The sequence below is a fragment of the Mycteria americana genome, chromosome 10, assembly GCF_035582795.1.
Source record: "Mycteria americana isolate JAX WOST 10 ecotype Jacksonville Zoo and Gardens chromosome 10, USCA_MyAme_1.0, whole genome shotgun sequence".
Lineage (NCBI taxonomy): Eukaryota > Metazoa > Chordata > Aves > Ciconiiformes > Ciconiidae > Mycteria > Mycteria americana.
In genome coordinates, this window is record NC_134374.1 from 13,289,480 (window position 1) to 13,310,543 (window position 21,064).

Consider the following 21,064-nt stretch of genomic DNA (forward strand, 5'->3'; position numbering starts at 1 on the left):
CGCCCGCGGCCGTGGGGCTGCCAGGCGCGGGCAGGGCCCCGCGCTGCCCTGGCCCGGGGACGGCGGGCCAGGCCCCGCTCCCTGGCGCCCGGCTGGCACGCAGGGGTCCCGAGGAAAGCATTTGGCCGGCAAGGGGAGAGTGGCCGCGCCCACCCGCGCCCCCCTGCCGTGCTGGGGTGCACCGGGGCACCCAGAGCCCGCTCAGCAGCAGCAGCACCGCGCCACCCCCCTGGGCACCGCCACCCCCGCTGGGCCACCGCGCCGCCGGTGCCACCCCAGACGTTCTGGCGGCGATGCTGCGGCCGTGAGCGCCGGGTACAACGCCACAACCGTCACCCAAGCGCTGTGCCCCCCTGGGGAGAGGTCCAGGCACCGCCCCCTGCCCAGACCCGGCCTGGTGGCACTGGGTGCAGAGGACCCGCCACCCACGGCTGCACCCCAGGTGCCTGCAGTGCCACGGGGGCATTTGGGTCCCAAGGGCTTGCCAGGGCTTGGCTCAGCGTCCCCCAGCTGCAGCATCCCCCCCCGGCGGGCACCCGCCAGCCCCGGGTGCCACTGGCTGGGGACGCAAGGGACAAACCGCACAAGACACGACTCGGACACTTGTGCAGCTGCTGCTGCTCCTTTAGTGTGAGAGGCACAACGGCATGCGGCACGGCTCCGGCACCGGCACGGCTCCGGCACCGGCACCTCCGCGGCGCGGTGACCCGCTGAGGGCTGCCGGCCCCCGCGAGCAGCACGTCCCGCGCCCCGGGGGGTGCAGTCTTTGGTCCAGGCAGCGTTCCCGGGCAGGCACCGGCGGCGGCTGCGACGGGGGGCATACGGCGGACCCTGCTCCTGCCAGGCACCGCCCCAGGTAGGTGTGGGGTGTAGTGTTCAACGGGCGGGGGGGGGGCCACGGGGGGAGCAGCCACGCAGGGGGCTGCTGCTGGGCCGAGCGGGCAGGCGTGGGCGCTGCCTGCGCTCCGGGGCCGGGCTGCCCGGCTGTGGCCACCCCCAAAGGGGCTGGGGCCCCCCCTGCCTCCCCAAAACGTTTCCCGCCGCCCGCCCGCCCCAAGCCGCTGCCGGTCGCATGAAAGCCCTGTGCAAAATCAGCATCGCGGCGCCGGCCCGGCCCGTGGGGACGGCCGGAGAGCGGCGGGGCAACGCAGGGCCACGTCTAAGTGCTATTTGGGGCTGCTGCGGCGCAGAGGAGGGGGGCAGGTGCCCCGGTTCCTCTGTTGACCCCTGCCGGTGCCGGGGCGGAGGCTGGAAGCGAGGGCTGGATGAGGCCGCGTGGTGCCCGCGCCCACGGCACTGGTGGCAGGGGGCACCCGCAGCCCCTGCTCTAACTGCTCCCAGCCCCCCGTCCCCTGGCAGGGCACCATCCCAGGGGCGCCCGCCGAAGCGTCCCCTGGGAGAGGGGTGCACAGCACCGACCGGCACCCGCCTTGGCCCCCCGCGGTGCCTGGGGCGGCGGGGAACGGGTTAAGGACCCACTGGCCGGGGCCATTGTTTCAGACACAATGGAGAGGAAGAGGATGCCGGGGGCCGAAATTCCACCAGCTCCCACCAGACAGATGGACGGAGCTGGAGCTGGACAGACAGAGGTGGTGGAGCACAAGGATGGTTTAACCCTTCCATGCGCCGTGTGGGGATGCCCAGGGGCAGCCGGGGGGTGTTTAAGGCACATGGTGCGGCACCAGCTGGGGTCCAGGACAAGGTGGAGGGACACCGGCAGGCACAGAATGACTCGGGGTGGGGGGTGGCAGGATCCCTCTGTCTGGGCCTGCTGGGTGGCCGTAGAGCCCAGGGCGGCTCTGTGGCACGACACCCCCCCCCCCAGCACCTGGACTGGCACCCCCTCCCCTGCTTGGTAAACCAGAAAAATAAATAAAAGGCAGGGGCTGGACAGAGAGACGGACGCAGGGCTGGATCTGCTTTGGCGGCAAGCTGGGGCCACGGCCAGGGTCCTGGGGGGAGGCTGGGCAGGGGGCTAGCAGCCCTTGGGGGCCTGGCCGAGGCTCTCGTGCAGGCAGCGGAGCTGCTCCTGGCCCAGCTTGATCTTCTCCTCCAGCTCCCGCTGCTCGGCAATGAGGGCTGACTTCATCTTGATGAAGTGCTGATAGTCCTGGAGGTGCTCGGCGGGTAGGTACCGTGCCACCATGGCGCCCACCGCCTCCTCCCGCCGCCCCATGTGCTCCTTCAGCTCCTTGGCGTCCTCCAGCTGAGCCGCCAGCAGCCGCTGCTTCTCCCGCAGGGCCACCTGAGGGCGAGACAGGTGGCATCGGCGGGGCGTCCCACACCGCGACGCCCCGTGGGTGCTCCCCTGCCCCGTGCCCACCTTGTCCTCGGTGGGGGCGTGCGGCCCCAGGCTGCCCAGGGCGGTCTCCACCCGGGCCAGGCGCCCCGAGAGGGAGAGCAGGAGGTTGACCACCTTGTCCAGGTCGCCCACAAAGAGGCGGTACTTGTCGAACTCCCCCGGGGTGCAGAGGGCTTGCAGGCGGGCAGCCACGTCCTCGCCCAGCGCCCCGTTGGCGCTGATGTCCTCCTGCAGCCCCCGCTGTGCCTCCCGCAGCACCGCCAGCTTGCGGCTCAGGCTCTCGATCAGCTGCAGCTGCCGGAGGGAAGGGGTCAAGGGCGACTGGGGCCACCCCCCGCTGGGGCTGGGGGACTGGCACACGGGTGCAGGTGTGCCACGCTGCACAGGGCCCCACAGACCACGAGCATCTGGCGATCCCCCTGGTTCCCATGAGCTACCAGCAATGCCCCCAGTCCCTGCGAGCATCTGGCAATGTCTCAGACCCCGTGAGCATATGGCAATGTGCCCAGTCCCCGTGAGCACCCAGCAATGCCCCCAGTCCCCGTGAGCACCCAGCGATGCCCCCCAGTCCCTGTGAGCATCTGGCAACGCCCCAGTCCCTGCGAGCACGGAGCAATGTGCCCCTGGTCCCTGCGAGCATCTGGCAATGCCCCCGGTTCCCATGAGCATCTGGTGATGCCCCTGGTCCCCACGAGCATCCAGCAACACTCCCAGGCCCCGCCAGCACCCGACAATGCCCCTGATCCTCGCAGGCATCTAGCAACATCCCAGCCCCTGCAAGCATCCAGCAATGCCCCTGGTCCCCACGAGCATCCAGCGATGCCCCTAGTTCCCATGAGCAACCAATGATGCCCCTGTCCCCGAGAGCGGCCAGCAATGCCCCCGGTCCCTGCGAGCACCTGGCGATGGCAGTGGGGAACCCCAAGGGCATCATCCCCAGCAGTGCCCGCTTTACCTTCTTCTCCACCAGCTGGTGGTCCACCTCCTCCTCCTCATCCTCCGAGCTCCCCTCCACCACCTCCGGCAGCTCCTTCACCTTGCCGAGCGGCTCGGCTTTGCCTGCTGCTGTGCCGTAATACGCCGGGTAGGAGGTGGAGCTGGCAGCGCTCCCGGGGGGCGGCGAGATGGGCTCGAAGCCCTGCCTGCGAGAACAGGGGCTCAGTGCCGGGGGTGGCGGGGTGCAGCCTGTCCTCAACACAGTGCCCGGTGCCGCGCCAGCCCTACCTGTCCTGTGCCAGGGCCTCCAGGCGCCAGTCCTGCTGGAAACGCTCCGGCCAGGCCTGCCGCTCCCCCACCACCAGCAGCTTGCCCATCACCTCGGTGGCAGTGCCGAGGGGGGCCAAGGGGGCCAGGATGCCGGCCAGGGAGCGGTCCCTGCCCGCCATGTCCCACAGCAGCTCCTCCGAGTCCACGCGGCGGGGCTGTGGCCGGCCCCCCTGGCAGCTCACCTCCTCCGCTGCTCCGGGGCTGGGCTTGGGTGCCTCTGGGGTGGCGGGGCCGGGGCCACCATGCAGGGGCAGGGAGCACTCACCCACCCCACAGGGGCCAGCCCAGCCCCGCTCCTGGTTCCGGCCGAGCCTTTGGGGCTGCTCCTCCATCTCCCAGGGGTGCTTTGCCTTCGGCTGCTCCTCCCCGGCCCCCGCCGCCCTGCCAACACCCGCCCGGGGGCACCGTCAGCTTCCCTGCCCGCCGGTGGGGGACAGGGACATGCAGGCCTGTGCCCACCCCAGGGAAAGAGGACGGGGACAGCTCTCATCCCAAGAAAACGCCACAGCCCAGCCCAAGGGGTGCATTAGGATGCTCCGATGCAGGGTTCAAAGGGCCACGTGGCCCCAAAAACCACCCCATGCCCAGGCTGTGCCTGCAGCCCCACCCCCCCCCCCAATGCCATGGCGGCACTTGCCTGCAAATCTCGGCGCTGCCAGCATCGGGCTCGGGCGTCCTGCGGAGGGATCCAGGGGGCTCGGGTCGGGGCCAGGCACCTGCTGGGGCAGGGGGGCGAGCGGCATGCCCTCGGGACCGGCCCCCCTGCTCCCCGGTGAGGCTCTGCGACCGCTCACGCACAGCCTCAGCAATGCTGCGGGTCGGCGCCGGGGCGGCGGTGAAGGCAGAGCTGTGCCCAGAACCATCTGGCAGGCGCTGGGACGTCCGGCGCTGCCTGTACTTCTCCCAGTTGGGGGGAGGCGGGCGGGGAGGTGGGGGGCCCTTCTTTTTGGGGACACCGGGGGGGTCCAGCTTGGCACGGAGAAGGTCCCTCCGGTCGCGGCCCCGGGGGCTGGCGGGCTCCAGGTTGAGGTGGCTCTCAGAGAAGGCTCTGCCCCGCAGCGGGCGGTGCAGGGGGTCCGGGGGGCTCTCGGGGGAGCGGGCCAGGCAGTCGCCATCCCACGAGAGGTCGTGTGTGGACGTGGCCCGGCAGCAGGGTGGCCACTCCGGCTCGGCGCTCTCAAAGCAGGGGCGGAAGGGGCCAAGCCTCGGGAAGCCCAGTTGGTAGTGGGAGAGCTCACTGGGGAGAGAAGGGGGCACCCATCCCCCCAGACAGTCACCCCTCCCGGCAACTCATGCCCACCCCTGCCTCGGTTTCCCCAGCTGGAGTCATCCAGCCCCACTGCTGGGGGAAGCCCAGGCTCTCCCAGTGCCCCCACGCTGAGCACAGCTCCCTGGAGATGCCCCCAGCCCCCTGGGGATGGGTAAGGAGGGACCCACCCCGCCATGGGCACCTCCTCGCACCCCCGGGCCCTGCTTGCCTAAGGTGGCACGCGCCCTCGCTTCGCAGCGCACAGCGCAGAGGGGGTGTTGAGGGAGGTGCTGTGGACATCACCAACCAAAATCACGGCAGTCCCCACGCCTCACTGGCAGAGGTCCCCCCCAGTGGCACGCACATCCCGGCACCCCGGCACCCCAGCACCCAGCGCAGGCTCACCTGATGGACTGGCTGGCTTTCCTGGTTATCGCGGGCGGTTCCCACTCATCCAGAGGAAACTCCTGCGTGGGGGAAGGACAGGGAGTGTGAAAGCGGGGTCAGGATCCCCCGGGCCCGGCACCCAGCCTCCCAGCATCCCCTGACCAGGCGCAGCAGGCATGCAGCAGGTCTGCAAGGGCCCCCCACGGGCACAGTACCCCCCACCCCAAGCCAGGGTCAAGGCCCGGGGGTGCAGGACGGCGCCAGCGCTGCTCCTCGGCACGGTCCCGGGGGGCTCACTCACCGGGGCGAAAGCTCTCCGGGGGGGCCAGGCGTCGCTCTCCTCCCGCCCAGGGCGGGGGGCCGGGCAGCAGCAGTCGGGGCAGCGTGCCCAGGGCTGGGGGTGGCAGCGGCAGGCGTGTCCGCGGGGCAGCGGCGGGGGGCACGGGTCCCCCCCGCAGTAGCGGCAGGGCTCGGGGCGCAGGGGACCCCCGTAGGGGTAGGAGAAGCCCCGCAGGTACTCCAGCTCCACCGGCCTCCCCAGCGGCTTGTAGCAGGGGGGCTGCTCCCGGCAGCACTCGGCGAAGGGGCTGGCGGAGCCGGGGCGGCCGGGCGAGGGGGAGCCGTAGGGCTGGTCCACGGAGCGGCGGCGGACGTCCCGGCGCTCGGGGCCGGGCGGCTGGAAGGCGCCGGGATCACCCGCCGGGGGCTGGCCGTGCCGGGGCGGCGCCGGCCGGCTGCTCTCCTCGAAGAACCGGCGGCGGTCGGCAAAGGGCAGGAGGACGGCCTCGTCGCCGCCCCGCGGCGGGGAGCCGGGGGCCGCCGGCCCCGGGCCGTAGCCCTCCAGCTCGCCGGGGCTGGGCGAGTGCTGCCGCTGCAGCTTGCGCTCCGGGGACCAGCGCCAGCGGCCCCGGCCCGTCAGCACTACCCGCTCGGGGGACGGGGGCCCCTTGGGCACTGGCGGCGGGTCAGGCGTGGGGCCGGCCCGGTCCCCCGACCGGCCGGGGTTCCTGCCGTCCTCGCTCGGCGCGGGGCTGAGCCGCTCGGCCGGGGCGCAGGGGCCCTCCGCCGGCGCGCTGCCCTCGGCGGGCTCGTCCGCCTCCTCCACCGGCTCCTCGCCGGGCGGCGGGGCACCGGGACCCCGGCTCTTCTGCAGCTGGGCCTTGCGCCGCTGGATCTCGTTGCGCAGGCTGGTGGCGAAGCGGTCGCTGCGGCGGCGCATCTGGGCGGAGCGGTGGGGAGGACCCCCAGCCCGCCGGCCCCCGGCCCGGCTCTCCTCCTCCGGCCCCTCGGTGCCGCGCGCCGGGCTGGGCGCCCGCTTGTCCTGCCCGCAGGCGCGCTGAGGCTCGGGGCAGCAGCGGCAGGGGGGCAGGCGGCGGCACGGCTCCGGGCAGAGCGGGGGGTCCTGGGCGGCTGCCGCAGCCCCCGGCCGGCTGCCCTCGGGGTGCAGCGGGGAAAGGGTCCAGCGGTGCCCATCGGGGGCCGGCGAGGCTCGCCCGCTGCCGGCGCCCACCTGGAGGGAGCGAAGCTGGGAGGCCAGCAGCTGCTCGGGAGCGCTGTGCCGGTGCGGCACGTGGCCCTTGACGGGGGCGAGCAGCAGGCTGTCACCCGCCGCCACGGCCTCTGGCACTCGGTGCACGCCGCCATCCGGGTACGGCTGGTCACCAGGCTCCGCGCTCTCCCCCAGGAGCGGCTCAGCCGGGCACCGCTCCGGGTGGGAGCTCAGCATGTAATACTGGTCGGTGGAGAGACGGTCCTTCGTGGGGTAAGGCACCGGCGTCCTCCCGCCCGCTGCCTCCGCCTCCCCGTCCCGCTGGCAGAGGAAGGTGTCAGAGATCCAGCGGCCCTTGGCGTGCAGCATGTCCGCCGACACCGACGCCCGGCACCTGTCCCCTCCGCCGGCCGGGGCTGCCCGCAGGCTGTCCCTCCTGACAGGGGGCTGGGGGGGCACGGGCGCCCGCCAGGCCTTGGGGTGCCGGCTGGCGGGCGGCTCAGCCCCCGTGGTCAGGTAGCGCCCGTCGGGGGGCTTGCAGGGGCCTTGGAGGCCGGAGTCGACGGAGGCGGCCTCCTCGGGGCGGAGGGAGAGGGCACAGTCGGAGGCGATGGAGCTGGCAGAGAAGGAGCTGTAGGCCGAGTCCCGCTTGCTGTGGTACATCCCCTGGTCAACGGGTGAGGGGTCCCCTTCATAGTAGGCCTGGCCAGGCTGGTCCAGGCTCTCCATGCTCCCGATGGAGCTGCTCCGGTCGGTGCTGCAGTGCCGGGACAGCGGGTTCCACTGCAGGGACAGCTCGCTGCCGCCCGGCCCCACGCCGGCGTTAGGGGTGCCCCTGCCGCCCAGCTCCCCGCCAGCCCCCCCGACGGGCACGAGATCCCGGGGAACCAACACCCCCTCACCACATCCCCCCCCCCCCCTCCCGGGACACAGGGGGGACACAGACCGACGCAGCCCCAACCTGCCCTTCACCCCCAAGTTTGGGGGCAGCACCAAGGCTGCGCCAGTGCTGGCAGGGGCACAGGGACACAGGGCGTGCGTGGCTCCAGCCATTCGGGGCGGGGGGGGGCACTGGGACTCGGCAGCTCCTGGCGGCTCTGGCGGGGCCACCGCCCCTTCCTGCCAGGAGCCGGCGAGTAAACAGGCAGGGGAAAGGGCAGCGCGGCAGCAGGACACAGGGGGGATGCCCGACAGCGGCGTGGGGCAAGCGAGCGAGCACCCACCCCGCACCGCCCCCGCCCCAACCCAAGCGGGTGCCCCATCCGCCCCCTCCGCTTGCGTGGTCCCAGGGGTGCCCCCGGGGGTGTGTTGGGGGTCTCACCTGACATCACACCCCGAGGGCCAGGAGAGGCTGAAGGCATCAGCGGGGCAGTGCATGGCGGGGGTGTCGGGGTGGCTTTCGGCAAGCTTGGCCACATGCCAGGAATGGGGCCGGAGGACGGGCACGCTCCTCCTGCCAAGAGCAACAGCGGGAGAGGACAAGAATGGGGAGGAAGCCGGGCTGAGGAACCGGGGCTGAAGTCACTTCCTACGGGGCTTCCTGTCCCCCCAGGCCAGCGCCCGGCTGAGGGGGATGGCGGCAAGGAGGGTCCAGCCCTGCCAGCGCCCAGCACCAGGCAGGGGGATCCCACGGTTCCCCCCCACTGCCGGGGCTCCCCTGCCTGCAGCGTCCCCGCTGCCAGCATCAACAGGGGACCGAGGACATGGTCCCAGCGCAGCCCGTGGGCAATGCCCTGGCAGGGCGAGGGTCCCTGCCAGGACTGGACTGGCTCTGTGGGCACGCCAAGGGACCCTGGGGCCACATCTGTGTCCCCACCGCAAGCCTGACCTTCCCCCCTTGTTCCTTGGTCCCTCAGCATCTGCAGCAAGCGCCAGCCACGTTGCGTCCCCAGGGAGGGGTCCTGTGCCAGGCCCCATCCCACCCCCTGTGCCAGGCAGCCGTGGGGGTCTTCGGTCCCCTCAGTGCACGCAGGCAGCGATGTCCAGTGCCACCACACAGACACGTGGGCAGATGCCACCTCCTGTACCCCCCGAGTGCCTGGTGCTGCCCCAGCATCCACCGGGTGCGCAGGGAGGGTGGCAGGGACGAGCTGCGGGGTCAGCACAGGGGTCCCTCACCCCCCCCGAGCCCCCAAACTCACCATGGATGACGCTGAGCCCCGGCACAGCCCCGTGGCACCCCCTGCCCCGTGGGCAGTGCCCTGCGCTGCCCCAGCCCCTGGGTGCTGCCGGAGCTGGAGCCTGGTTGGGACGCAGCTGGGGAGTGGACGCGGGTCGGGGGGGACGGACGGGACACTGCAGGGCCTGGCCCTGCCTCTCCTTCCTTTCCCAGGCAGGCAGCAGGCAGGCAGGCAGGAAGGGAGAGGAGCGGCCACGCTCGAGGATACCGCCCAGCGAGGGGGTGGCGAGCCCGCCGCGCTGCCCCGGCTCTGCCGGCGGCACACCAGGCTGGGGAGCCCCCACCCACCATGGGGTGCTGGCAGCCGTGGTGGGGCTGCCCCCCGCCCTGTCCCAGCACGGGGCACCTCCAGGCTGGAGACGGGGGCACCGCCAGGCTCCCGCCAGTCCCCCGGGCAGGTGATGGGCCCCCGGCCTTGGTGCCACCACCCCCCTGTCCCCTCCACCCGCAGCGCTGCCAACCTGCGGACGATCATCTTCAGGGTGCGGTAGGAGCCCTTGATGAGGATCAGGGCCTCCTGGCGGGACCCGTACAGCGGCGTCCCGCTGATGTTCACCAGCTCGTCGCCCGGCTGCAGCTGGCGGGACAGCGCGGCCTTGCCCCCGTCCTCCACCTGGGCGGCAGAGAGGGGCGTCAGGGGGGGCACAGCCCCCCAGAACACCCTGGGGGTGTGCCGCTGCTGCCAGGTGCCGGGGGAGAAAGAGGCTCCGGAAAGAGGGTGCCTGCGCCCTGGGCACCACGGAGGGATCTGCGGTGCCGGGCTCCCCCCCTGCCCCAGTCACATGAATTTCTGAGCAAGGAAAGGGCATCGGGGAGGGGGGGGAGAAGAAAAATGTCCCGTCCCAGCAGATTCCCCCGCGGGCGCAGGCAGCACAAGGGCCCTTTGTCTGGCGCGGATGCCAGCCCCCCGCCACTGCTCCCAGCCCCACGTCGGCCCTGCCTGGGCACCCGCGGTTATTTCAATGCCCGAAGGATGCCATCATGCCATGTGCACCCAGGGGAGCCAACAGTAGGGGAAGCACCGAGCTGTGCCCGCCCCTGGCACGCACCTACCCCATCCTGGCACCCACGGCTGAAATGAGCCTCGTACCCCGTACCACCATGGCTTGGAGGACACAGGGCCACGGTGCCGCCAGCATGGAGGGGCCCCAGCCCGTCCCCTCTGCCCCTGCAGGTAGGTGCAGCGCGGGCAGCCCTGCGATGGGCAGTGCCCAGCTGGGGCAGACAGAGCACCCGGTGCTGGCACGCATTTCTGCCCACCCTGCCGCTGCCGACGGCTGGGATAGCCGTGCCCGGCCCCTCACACTGCAGGGCTGGCAAGTGAGCCCGGCTGCTGGGCTGCATAGTGGCAGTGGCACGGGGCATGCAGGCGCGTGGGGCAGGACCTGGGGTGCCCCGTGCCCCCGTGCCCAGAATGGAAGTGGAGCCTGACCTGGCCGGACCCTACAGCCGCCCGCAGGGTGACGGGCAGAACTGGCCCGGCCCCGTGCCGGGGCTCCTGCGCCCACCCTGCCCAAGGGCTTCTCTCCCTGCCCTGCCACTCCCGGCCCGGCAGAGAAATGAGCTCTGCCCGCAGTGCCCGCAGCACAGCCTCCGCAGCCCAGCCTGGGCAGCAGCCAGGCCCTGGTGCCGGGGCGCACCCGCGGCTCCCCAGCAGGCCGGCCACCAGGCACGAGCCCCCGGGCACCCCTTCCCAGCCCTGGTGCCAGGCAGGGCTCAGGGGGCATCCCCCTGCCCGTGGGCAGCGCGACACCTGGGGAGCCAGGCAGGGGCAGCCAGGCCTCCTGCCCAGCCCGGCACTGCCCCGTGGCTCGGCCTGGCACAGCTGTGCCCGGTGCCCCACAGCTGTGCCCGGTGCCCCACAGCTCTCCCATTCGTTCAGGGACCTGGGGATTGCAATGCCATGCCCTGGCTGGGCGCAGCCCGATGCGCCTGCCCGCGCGGGCAGGCTGCCCTCCCACCCAGGAGTCGGCTGTGGGGCTGCCTTCCTGGCACGGGGTCCCACCATGGGGGTCCCACCGTGCACTCGCTGGAGCACCCGGATTTAACCCCTGCCACGCTGCTGCCCACCACCGGGCAGCTCCGGCAGAGCAGGCAGGCAGGGCAGGCTGCCCCTTCACCCCAGTCCTCTGCCCGGCCACGTACCAACTCTGTCCTGCCCGCCGCGGCCACGGGGCTGAGTCAGTGGTGACGGGTCCCCCCCCCGCCCCGGTGCAGGACACCGCCGGGGCTGCACCCGCGTCCGGGCCACCACGTGCGCCGGGACGGACACGGCTCAGCCCTGGCATCACTCACCAGGAGCTAAATCTGGCACAAACAGCCCCTTGTTCTGCCTTCGCCACCAGTGAACTCAGCGCTGGCAGCCAAACCCCGCCGCTTGCTGCCCTGCCTGGCCGGACCAGCCCCGGGCACTTCCCCAACTCTACCCCTGGTGTTCACTCTGGGCCCTAATGGTGGGTACCACCTGGCTCACAGGAATATCTGCCTGCCCTGGGAGACACTTGTGTTAGAAGGAGTCACAGCCACGGCAGTGCCCGAGCTGTGCCCACCCTGCCCCACACAGACCTCCCTCCTTGCCCCCCGACGTGCCCGGGGGGGTTCGAGGTGGGGGGTGCTCAGCAGCCCCAGGGAGCCCACGCCAGCCCCCCCCGTGGGACTCTGCCACAGGAAGGGATCCCACCGGGGGCGGGCTCGGAGGCCAAACTGTCTCACCGAGCGCCGCGACCCCCTTCCCCTTTCCGGCGCAGGGCCCGGGGCCCCTCGCCCCGCAGGCGGGGGCTGTCCCCTCCCCGCACACCTCGGCCGGTCCCGGCGGCGGCGGCGCGGGCGCCCCGGGGGACCCTCCCCTGAATGCACAGAGCGCTGGAACAAGCCCCCTTTGTCTGCAGAGCACACGCGGCGGCCCGGCCGGGGCAGCGCGGCGGCCGGCACCCCCCGGCCCGCAAGGACACCCCCCCCCCCCCCCCCCCGTTCTCAGCAGCGGTGGGGAACGTGCCCCGGCACCCCTACCCCCGCCTCCAGCAGCCGGCGGCCCCCCCGGCACCCACCGCCCCGAGCCCCGGCGGCGAGCCGGGGGGCGGGCAGCGGCCCCCCCCCCCCCCCCCGGCAGGGCCCCGGCTCCCGCCCGCCCGCGGTGCCACCCCGGGGCGCAGGGCAGGGACCGGAGCCGCTTTTCCAGCTCCCCCAGCCAGACCACGCTGCCCGCGTCCCGGCGCAGGGCGTGGAGGGCCCCGGGGGAGCAGCCAGCCCGGCTCGGGGCAGGGAGGCAGCCCCGGGGCCGCGGCACAGCCCGGCCCGGCAGCACCCTGCCCCGGCAGGCCGGTGGCACGGGCAGGCGAGCAGCCAAACCGCCCGGTGACAGGGGCTCGGCCGCGCTCCGCGGGCGGACGGGGTGCTGGGACACCCCCGGCTGCTGCCCGGCTCCCGGCGGGTTTCCCAGAAGGGCGATGCCCCGGCGGGGCCACCGGAATCGGTGACCCCCTTGCGTGGCGGGACGTCGCGGCCGTGGGGCCCCACCCAAGCCCTCCCCGCTCCCGGCTGCGGAAGGGACCCGGGCGGCCGGGCCCCGCGCCTCCCCCGCTCGGCACCGCACCCCGACAGCAGCCCCCCCCCCCCCCACCCGTCCCGTCCCGTCCCGTCCCGGGCACGGCCCTGCCCAGGCGTCTCGGGTGGACGGGAGGGCGCGGACTCCGGTCCCCCCCACCGCGGCCCCCAGCGTCCCCGCAGAGCCCGATCCCGGGGGCGCCCGTGGGCGCGGCACCCACGGGTGGGCACACGAAGGGAGGCTCTGCCCCCCCCCCCCCCGCCGGCTGCGCCCCGCGGGACGGTACCGGGGGGGACGCGCGGGGGCCGCCCCCGCCGCCAGCCCAACGGATGTGCCGGAGGAATTTCTTCCTGCCGCCGGGCCTGGGCTGTCCCTCCGCCCCCTCGGCCCCCGCGGTCCCCGCTCCCGCTCTGCCCCGCGGCTCGGGGCGGCGGGTCGCGGGGGGACGTGGGTGCGGGTGACCGCCACGGCCCCGCCCCGCCGCGCCGCGCCGGGACACGCGACCCCACGGCCGGGGCTCCCCGCGCCCCCAGCGCCGCCGCGCCCCGGGCGTCCCGCCCTCCCCGCGCCCCGCCACGGGTCGGAAGCCCCTCGCGGGGGGATGGCGCGCAGCCCACGCGGGACCGCGTCCGGCGGCGCCTACCTTGGAGACGATGAGGGGCTCGCCGTGCTCCAGCCCGCCGCGCAGCGTGAAGCCCCAGGGCGCGCCCCCCTGCAGCTGCACATGCACGTACTGGGGGGCGCCGGGCCGGCCCCCGGCCCGCTCCATGGCCGCTACCGCCCCATCCCGGCCCGGCCCGGCCCGGCCCGGCCCCGCACCGCGGAGGAAATGACACCCCCGCCTCCCGCGCCGAGCGGCGCGGAGCCCAGCGGCAGGGCGGGGCCGGCCCGGCACCGGGGCTGCTCCGCCGCCGCCAATGAGGCGCGGGGGGACGGCGGCGATCGGCTCGGCACGGCACGGCACGGCACGGCACGGCACGGCACGGCACGGCAAAGCTCGGTTTGGCACGGCACAGCTAGGCACAGCTAGGCACAGCATGGCACAGCTCGGTTTGGCAAAGCTTGGCTTGGCTCGGCCAGGCACGGCACAGCTAGGCACAGCATGGCACAGCTCGGTTTGGCAAAGCTCGGCTTGGCTCAGCTAGGCACAGCATGGCTCGGCTCAGCGTGGCACGGCTCAGCGCAGCATGGCACAGTTTGGCTTGGCACGTCTCGGCTCAGCCCAGTTCAGCACAGTTACGGCACAGCTCAGCTCGGCACAACGCAGCTCAGCTCAGAACGGCATGGCACGGCTCAGCACGGCTCATGGCACAGCTTGGCACGGCTCAGCTCATGGCATGGCTTGGCACACGATGGCACAGTACAGCACCATGCTACTCAGCTCGGCTTGGCTTGGCACGGCATGGCTCAGCCCAGCGACCTGCACTGAGCTGCTTGGCTGAGCTTGGCCCAGCCCAGCCAGCATGGTTCAACTCAGTCTGGCTCAGCCCAGCATGGCATGACATGGAGGGCTGGCACAGTTCAGTTCAGCACGGCACAGCACAGCTCAGCCTGGCACAATTGGGCTCAGCTCAGCATGGGATGGCAAGGGGGCCAGCATGGCTTGGCTGGCCCAGCATGGCTTGGCCCAGCATGGTTCAGTGCAGCTCCGCTGGGTTGGCACGTTCTGGCTTGGCTCAGCTTAGCACGGCACAACACAGGGCTGGCATGGTTCAGTTTGGTACAGCATGGCACAGCGAGGGGCCTGACCCAGTTTGGCTCCACTTGGCCTGGCCCAGTTTTGCTCGGTTCCAGTTCAGCTTGGGTTGACACGGACAAGCAGGGCTGGCACGGTTCGGCTCGGCACAGCATGGCCTGGCCTGGCTTAGCTTGGCCTGGCACGGTTCAGCACAGCACGACCCAGTTTGGCCCAGCACAGTATGGTGCTGCCGGGGGCCAGCACCATTAGGGCCAGCTCGGCACAGCTCAGCCTGGCACAGCACGGCTCGGCTTGGCACAGCTCAGCCCAGCACGGGGCGGCGCGGTGTGGCCGGCGGTTTGGCAGCACTCCCGCGGGTCCGAGGGGGTGGCTGCTCAGGCAGCAGTGGGGTGATGCAGCACCCGCCACAGCTCCCCGGGGCAGAGGGCTCCCCGTGGCACACCGCCCTGGCAACCACGCCGGCGCCCTGAGCCCCGCTGCCTGCGGGCGAGCACGTGCTGCCGGCTCCTGTCTGGCCTGCCCGTTCTGGCCCCCACCCCGTCCTGCCGGGCACCCCGCGGCGTGCGTGGCAGTATGGCCGTGCTTCACCTCTGCCTTTCCCCCACCAGATCCAGGAGGGGCTGCTGTGCCCCTTTGGCGAAACTGAGGCAGGGGAAGGAGGCGGCGGGCGGCAGCTGAGGGCGGTGGGAGTGGATCGGCACTGGTTCCCCGGGGAGCCCGGGAGTCCCGCTCCTCCCCTTCCCACCCGGGCCCCCGGCTCTTACTCATCTCCTTCCCAGACAGCACAGCCGGCCCGGAAAGCTCTGCCCTGCCAGCAACGCTTGCGGCCCCCGGCTGCCTGCAGGCTGGGCGGGCGCAGCGCCCTGGCCCGGGAGGGTGGGCTTGCTGTGCCAGGCTGGTGAGCTACACCCGTGGTTGCTCAGCCCCGGTGCAGGAAGGGTCCCTCGAGTTTTTCTTGGCAGGCCCTGTCCACCGGCGCCTGCCTTGAACCCTGCCCGTGCCCTGCCCAGCCCAGCTGCAGGCAGCCCGGTACATGAGCCCTGTCCTTGTGCAGGGGGGCCCCAGGGCAGGGGGACAGGGCGGTCCCCGGGCTGTTTGTGACACTGGAGCCCACCCAGCAGCGATGCACGGCCCCCCTTGCACCGCCTCGATGTGTCCACCCCTGGCCCCACTCTGCTGCTCTCCCCCATGGCCTCGCTGCCCCCCCTTGCCGTGCCCCCCACTCATGGCCGGCTCCTGCCATGCCCGGGCTTTTCCCAGCCTCCACCGGGCTTGGCTGCCCCCATGCCCTTTCCCAAATGAGTAACCAGGACTGCCCAGCCAGGCGTGAGGGCCCTGCGCCCTGGCTCGTCACGTGGCCCCACACCCCATTAAGCACCGCACCCCCCACCCCCCACCCCGGGCACCCACCCACATGGCCCTCCCAGCCCTTACCGCCGTGCCCGCCTGGCACCGGGAAGGGTGGGCAGCTCACAGGGCAAGGCAGGCACCAACACCTCCCCCCAGCTCCCCCCACGTCCCTCTGCCTGCACCAGTGGTTCCCAACCAGAGTGTCTACCCCCCCCCAGCCCCCTCCATCCCAGCAGGAGAGCAGCAGCGTCCCGTGGGGCTGGGCACCACGCCAGGCGCTCTGCCAGGGGCACGGCCCGCGGCTGCCCGCACCCCGCTCTGTGGGGCACTCACGGAGCCCGCCTCGGGCGAGCACCACGGAGTCACAGAGCATCATTGGGGCTGGGGGGCAATGTCCCCTGTAAGGGCAATGCCTCAAATGACCCGTGCCAGTGAGAGGGGGGGCATCACCCTCGCAGCCCCTCGGCCTTGGGCAGGTGCTGGCAGAAAGACCCGGGAGCTGGGACGGCCAAGCCTGGCGAAGCTGCGGGCATGATGATGCCCGCAGCGTGGCTACCACCGGCTGGCCCGGTGCCGACGCTCAGTGCTGCTGGGCTCCGGGTCGCTCCGCCCAGCGTGTGCCTCAGGGCCACGGTCCCTGGGCTTGATGCCCACTTCTCAGCCGGGGAGAGTGAGGCACTGGGCAGGCTGGCCGTGCCGCGGGGCCGGCCTGGGAGCAGCCCCCCAGGCTCTGTGCCTGCCCCGGCAGCGCGCACCAGCTTGCGGCAATGGGCACCAAGGTGCCGACCCCAGCTGCCGGAGAGGCGGCACGGGGCGGGCGGAGCTGGAGGGGCTCCCGCCGCAGCGGAGCCCCCCGCCGGGTTCCAGCCGCCCTCCCCTGGGATCCAGGGAGCTCCTGGCCCTTTAAAGCCTGATTGGGGCCATGCCTTTAAAAGGGGCGCCGGGGGCCGGCCCCTCTTACCCTGCAGGAGGAGGCTGGCCAGGAGCAGGTGGGCTGAGCGAGCTGGTCCTCCCCACCCACCCCCACCTCACCCCCACCCCCCGCCCCGGCACTTTTACAGCCCCCGTAGCCAGGCTCTTGTCCGGCTGCCTTTGCCCCTGGTCTGGGTTTTAGTCTGGAATTTGCACCCCTTTTTGCACGCAGAGGCCCCCCACCTTTCTGTTCCTGTGCCAAGCTGAAGCAGCTGGCATGGTCGTCCTGGCTTGATAGGAGCTGGTAGCACCCTGGGGTCTCCTTTTGCTGGTGCCTGTGAACAGCTCTGCCTCTCCAGGGGGGAGAAGCATGACTGCAGGCTCCCCCTAATCTTGCTGCCAGCCAGCCCTACCTTGCCCCGCTCACCCACCCCACGCACCCCTATCATGGCTCTGCTCCATCCCTTCACCAGCCTCCTCCTCCTCCTTGCTGTGCCTCCTTCCCGGGCTGCAAACCAGTCCCTGCTGCCCCCCAGCTCCCCGCCTGCCATCCCCGCCCTGCCCCTCCTGCAGGCCCTGCAAGTGCGGGCACCGGGCAGCCGGGGCTGGCGAGTGGGGCCAGCAAGCGGGCAGCCCCTGCGCTACATGCTGAACCTATACCGGCGTGCCGCCGACCACGAAGGGCGACCCCGCCACGGCCACAGCCTGGGCACCAACACCATCCGCCTGGTCCGGGCCAGTTCCCACGGGGGTCAGCCCTGGGCAGGTAAGGAGCAGGTGGGCACCAAGGGCAGTGCAGGCACTTAACAGAGCTGGCGGGGCGGGCTCGAGCCCTGGGGGGGTCTCTGCCTACCTCCTTCCCCCTCCTTACAGTGGCCCAGCCAGGGCTGGCAGGTCCCGTGCCCTGCGGGGCTGCCCTTGGCTGTGGGGTCCCCCTTGGCAGGGGGCCCAGGCTCTCCTTGCCCCAGGGGTGAGATGGGCAAGGGCATTGCTGGCCCTGCATGCCCCTCTCCCCTTCCCATCCTGCCCGATGCTGTGCCAGGCCAGTGGTGTCGGTGCGGAGGATGGGAATTGTCCCACCCGCTCTTTTCCCTTCACCCCGCCGGCGAGCCACGGCACACGGCTGCTGTTTGCTGAGGCTCCTGCCTGGTGCTGGGGTACCTGGCTGTTACGGGCTTGGAGGGTGGTGTTGCCACAGGCTCCGCTGCCGCAGCCCCCCGGGAAAAGGCCCTGCTGGCGCAGTGCCGGCTGTGCTGTACCAGGGGGGCACTGACCGCTGCTTCCCCGCAGGTCGCTGGTACGTGCAGCCCCTCACCTATCGCCTGGAGGGCCAGCCAGAGGCCGAGCACCTCCTCCGAGCCACCGTGGTCTACCTGCCCAGCCTGCCGCTGGTCCACGGTCGCCTCCTGTGCGCCCTGGAGCTGGTGGCCACCGGTGAGGCCCCTGGGGCGCTGCTCAGCCCCGCCGCCCGCCCCCGCCATGGCTGGGCTGAAGCAGATGTCACCCCTTACCTGATGCCAGGGAACAGCAGCGCGGGGAGCCTGGTGCTGCGGCATGTCTGTGTGCGTGCTGGCCGGGCGGGGGGCCGTGATGTGCCAGTGGCCCCCAGCCACCCCTTCCTCCTCCTCTACCTCAATGACACCCGGGCTGGGCTGGCACCTCCAGCAGCAGAGCCCCGCCGGCACCGGCGTGACACGGGGACGCTGGCCCATGACCTGCCTGGCTACCTGCAGGAGCAGGGAGGGGAGAAGAGCGACTGCTCCCTGCGCCCCTTCCCCGTCAGCTTTGCCCAGCTGGGATGGGACCACTGGATCATCGCTCCCCACCGCTACAACCCGCGCTACTGCAAGGGTGCCTGTCCCCGCCTGCTCCGCTACGACTACCACGCACCCAACCATGCCGTGGTGCAGAGCTTCGTCCATCAGCTGGTGGATGCCAACGTGCCCCGGCCCTCCTGTGTCCCCTACCGCTACAGCCCGATCAGCGTCCTCATGATTGAGCGCAATGGTGGCATCCTCTACAAGGAGTACGAGAACATGATCGCAGAGTCCTGCACCTGCCGGTAACGCCCGCTGCCCTGGCACATCACCCCCGGGCTCTGCCTGTCCCTGCCGGATCTGGACTTTAGGGTTTGTCTTGCTCTGCCTGGGGCAGGTTCGTCCTGCCTCCCCGTGCGGCACTGCTCTGCGGGAAGGTTTTACAATGGCAGTTTTATGTAAATTGTAGGTTTTTAAAGGCAGGAGCCTGTGCTGGGGCGGTTGCCCCATGGCATTTATCCTTCCTGCAGCCCCATGGCTGCCCCCTGTTTTTGGGGGGCGGGGGGCTTGGCCTGATGCTCCCAGAGAAGAGCTGGGTCCCTGGACTGGAGCACAAAGCTCTTAGGAGGTGGCTGGGGGTCTCCTGGTGGAGCCAGGGCAGGGAGGGCGAGCGGTCCAGGTGTCCCCATGCTTGGCACCAAGCTGGTGCCGTCAGTATCCGGCGCAACCCTGCCCGTGGCATTCCTTCCCAGCTCATGTGCCCCCCATCCTGTCTAGTCCCAGCTGCGGCGACATCTGACCGGGCTGGGAATTGGGCTGGGGGTGGGGGGGAAGCCCCTCTCCTCCCCCTGCAGTTCTCCTCTGGGGGGCTGTGAAAACTGGAGGGACCCAAGCTGCCAGCTCTGCTCCCAGTGCCGGGGCCAGGCAGCTGCCTGCGCTGCGCTCTGCCCGCTGCTTCCTCTGCCACCCCTGTCCTTCACCTCCTTGGCTTGCCCTCTAGCAGGGCGCGGGTCCCACCCTGTCCCAGGGGTCGGACCCCTGTCGTGGTGTCCCTCTGCCTTCTTGCACCCTTGCTGTCCCACAGGGCTCAGGCTCTGCTGGGCTCCCGGCCTGTCCCCGTTCCCGGAGGGGTCAGTCCCACTCCCAGCACCCCTGCTGCCTGGCTTTCCTCTATTTATTGCCGACTTGTGTAAATAAACAAACCGATGGATTTTGCTAAAGACCATCTTGGCCTGTTCTTGCTCTGTCCCTGGGGTGCAGTGGGTGCCCCCCAGGACAGGCTGGTGTAGACTGTGTCACCGTGCAGCCACTGCTGTGTTTGCACTGGAGGGGGTAGGTGCTGCTCCCTGCTTTGTGCAGGTGGTAAATCCCAGCTGGTTCAAGCAGGAGCTGGGAGAAGAGGCTCCCCTGGAGCACAGACATGCCCTGGGGCAGGGGGGACCAGATGCAGCTGCCTCAGTGGGGCTGGGGACAAGAGATGCCCCACATCCCTCTATATGGGGCAGCTCCTGGGAGACCATGGGGGGGGCCAATGAGCTGGGTCTCCCTGGGCTGTCTGTCACCATGGCCAAGGCATTTGGCTGCCAGGGTTATTTTGGGAAGGTGTCTGCAGGCAAACCTGCCTGTTCCTGGGTGCGATGCCCTGTGTTTGCAAAGCTGGGGCAAAGTTCCCCTTTGAGCAGTGAGGCACGGGTGGCAGCTGTAATCCTTGTCCCCGGTGCTCTGGCACTGCCACCTGCCAGCTGGGTACTGCCACTGCCTCGGCATCCTCAGCTCATGGCTCTTGCCAGGGTCTCGTCTCTCGCTTGGCCTCCAGCCCCATCTGTTATTGCTGGCCCAAGCTCCATGGGGATGTTTCAGCACTTCTTCCCTCCTGTGGGTGTCTGCTGTGGGGCAGGGTGCTGCCAGCCCCGAAGTTTCTCCCCCATCCCGGCAGAGTGAGAAGCTGCAGAGCCCCAAGCTCCTCTCCTGCCCCTTGTCCCCAGTTGGTCACCTCCTGGCCACCTCCAGCCAGGAGGCTGTGGGGAGGGGAATGTCTTCTGCTTTTTTGGAAGCTTGCAGACCTGACCCCAGGGGGAAGATTTTCCCTTGTCAATCATTAAGCGTGTGGTGTTGACTCATCTAGGCAAGCGATGATGAAAGGCATGGGAGCTGGGCATGCTCCCAGCCCCGGCCGCTACTGGATGCCGGTGCCCGGTGCTGCCCCGGCAGGGACCCGCACCCCAGCCTGCCGCGGGCACCCCTTGGACCTGCTGGGTGCCCGGAGATGGCTGAGCACTGGGGTTTGTCTGTCCCAGCCCTGCGTCCTCGTACGCACCGTGCCGGTGGGCTCTTGTGCCTGTTGGGCTGGACCCCTTCCTGGGGTACTCCCAGGCAGCGAGGGGCTGCCCCAGCAGCGTGCTCCGCTCCGCACTGGTGGCGGGGCAGGCGCTGCCAAAGGGACAGAGGAGCAGCCGTTCAGGGAAAGGGCTGCTGTCCCCGGCTGACCCCGGCACCATGCCTGCGTCAGCGCCGGGGCTGCCAGGGCAGTGCTGGGTGGCGGGTGCAGGGCCCCTGGCCCAGTGCCCTGGTGCACCTCGGGGGGTGGCTCTTCCCGAGGGTCCCGCAGCTGTGCGAACCCCTCGGGCACAGCCGGGCACCCCACTGGCCCCAGCCCTGCGGGGAGCACCAGCAGCCCTGGCTTTGGGGACGTGTCCCCACCCCGCACTCTGGCAGGGGTCTTGCTTGCGGGGCCGCTGCCTGTGCTGGGGGCTGCACTGGTCCCCCGCTCTCCCCCAGGCCAGCCAGTGCATCCCTGCCCGCTCCTGCCCCGCTCCCAGCCCCTTCTCCTGCCCCAAACCCCATGCTGGGGCTTTGCTCTGTCTCCGCCCGGTCCCCATTCACTACCCCACTTGCTGCCCATCCCAAGCGGGCACTGCCACCTCGCACGT

General features: G+C 71.5%; 2 protein-coding genes across 7 annotated transcripts; one reads left to right on the top strand and one right to left on the bottom strand.

The window, feature by feature from the left end:
- Positions 1-1,775: 1,775 nt before the first annotated feature.
- On the bottom strand, positions 1,776-13,297 carry SHROOM4 (shroom family member 4). 6 transcript variants are annotated; one of them, XM_075512997.1, is made up of 10 exons: positions 13,060-13,297; positions 9,334-9,485; positions 8,015-8,146; positions 5,506-7,450; positions 5,223-5,284; positions 4,206-4,805; positions 3,527-3,949; positions 3,258-3,444; positions 2,324-2,596; positions 1,776-2,245 (listed from the first exon to the last, which is right to left on the bottom strand). In XM_075512997.1, the coding sequence occupies exons 1-10, from the start codon at positions 13,183-13,185 to the stop codon at positions 1,976-1,978; spliced, it is 4,170 nt and encodes a 1,389-aa protein (XP_075369112.1). In that variant the 5' UTR covers positions 13,186-13,297; the 3' UTR covers positions 1,776-1,975. The 6 variants fall into 6 exon arrangements, with proteins under 6 accessions (XP_075369112.1, XP_075369111.1, XP_075369113.1 ...); XM_075512996.1 differs by having other exon boundaries at positions 5,506-7,492; XM_075512998.1 differs by lacking the exon at positions 9,334-9,485 and having other exon boundaries at positions 5,506-7,492; positions 13,060-13,291.
- A 2,927-nt stretch (positions 13,298-16,224) lies between these two features.
- Positions 16,225-19,187, top strand: BMP15 (bone morphogenetic protein 15). The gene is made up of 2 exons (XM_075513202.1): positions 16,225-17,143; positions 17,668-19,187. Exons 1-2 carry the CDS (start codon positions 16,825-16,827, stop codon positions 18,441-18,443), a joined length of 1,095 nt encoding a protein of 364 aa, XP_075369317.1. The 5' UTR covers positions 16,225-16,824; the 3' UTR covers positions 18,444-19,187.
- The last annotated feature ends 1,877 nt before the right edge of the window (positions 19,188-21,064 follow it).

Excerpts from the sequence above, each read along its gene's own strand:
- SHROOM4 (XM_075512994.1), bottom strand. The coding sequence starts at position 9,163 with ATGGTGGGTGGGGGCTCCCCAGCCTGGTGTGCCGCCGGCAGAGCCGGG. Across the intron at positions 2,597-3,257 it reads ACCAGCTGGTGGAGAAGAAG|CTGCAGCTGATCGAGAGCCT; the intron begins GTAAAGCGGGCA and ends TCCCTCCGGCAG. Across the intron at positions 2,246-2,323 it reads ACGCCCCCACCGAGGACAAG|GTGGCCCTGCGGGAGAAGCA; the intron begins GTGGGCACGGGG and ends TCTCGCCCTCAG.
- BMP15 (XM_075513202.1), top strand. The coding sequence starts at position 16,825 with ATGGCTCTGCTCCATCCCTTCACCAGCCTCCTCCTCCTCCTTGCTGTG. Across the intron at positions 17,144-17,667 it reads CGGGGGTCAGCCCTGGGCAG|GTCGCTGGTACGTGCAGCCC; the intron begins GTAAGGAGCAGG and ends GCTTCCCCGCAG.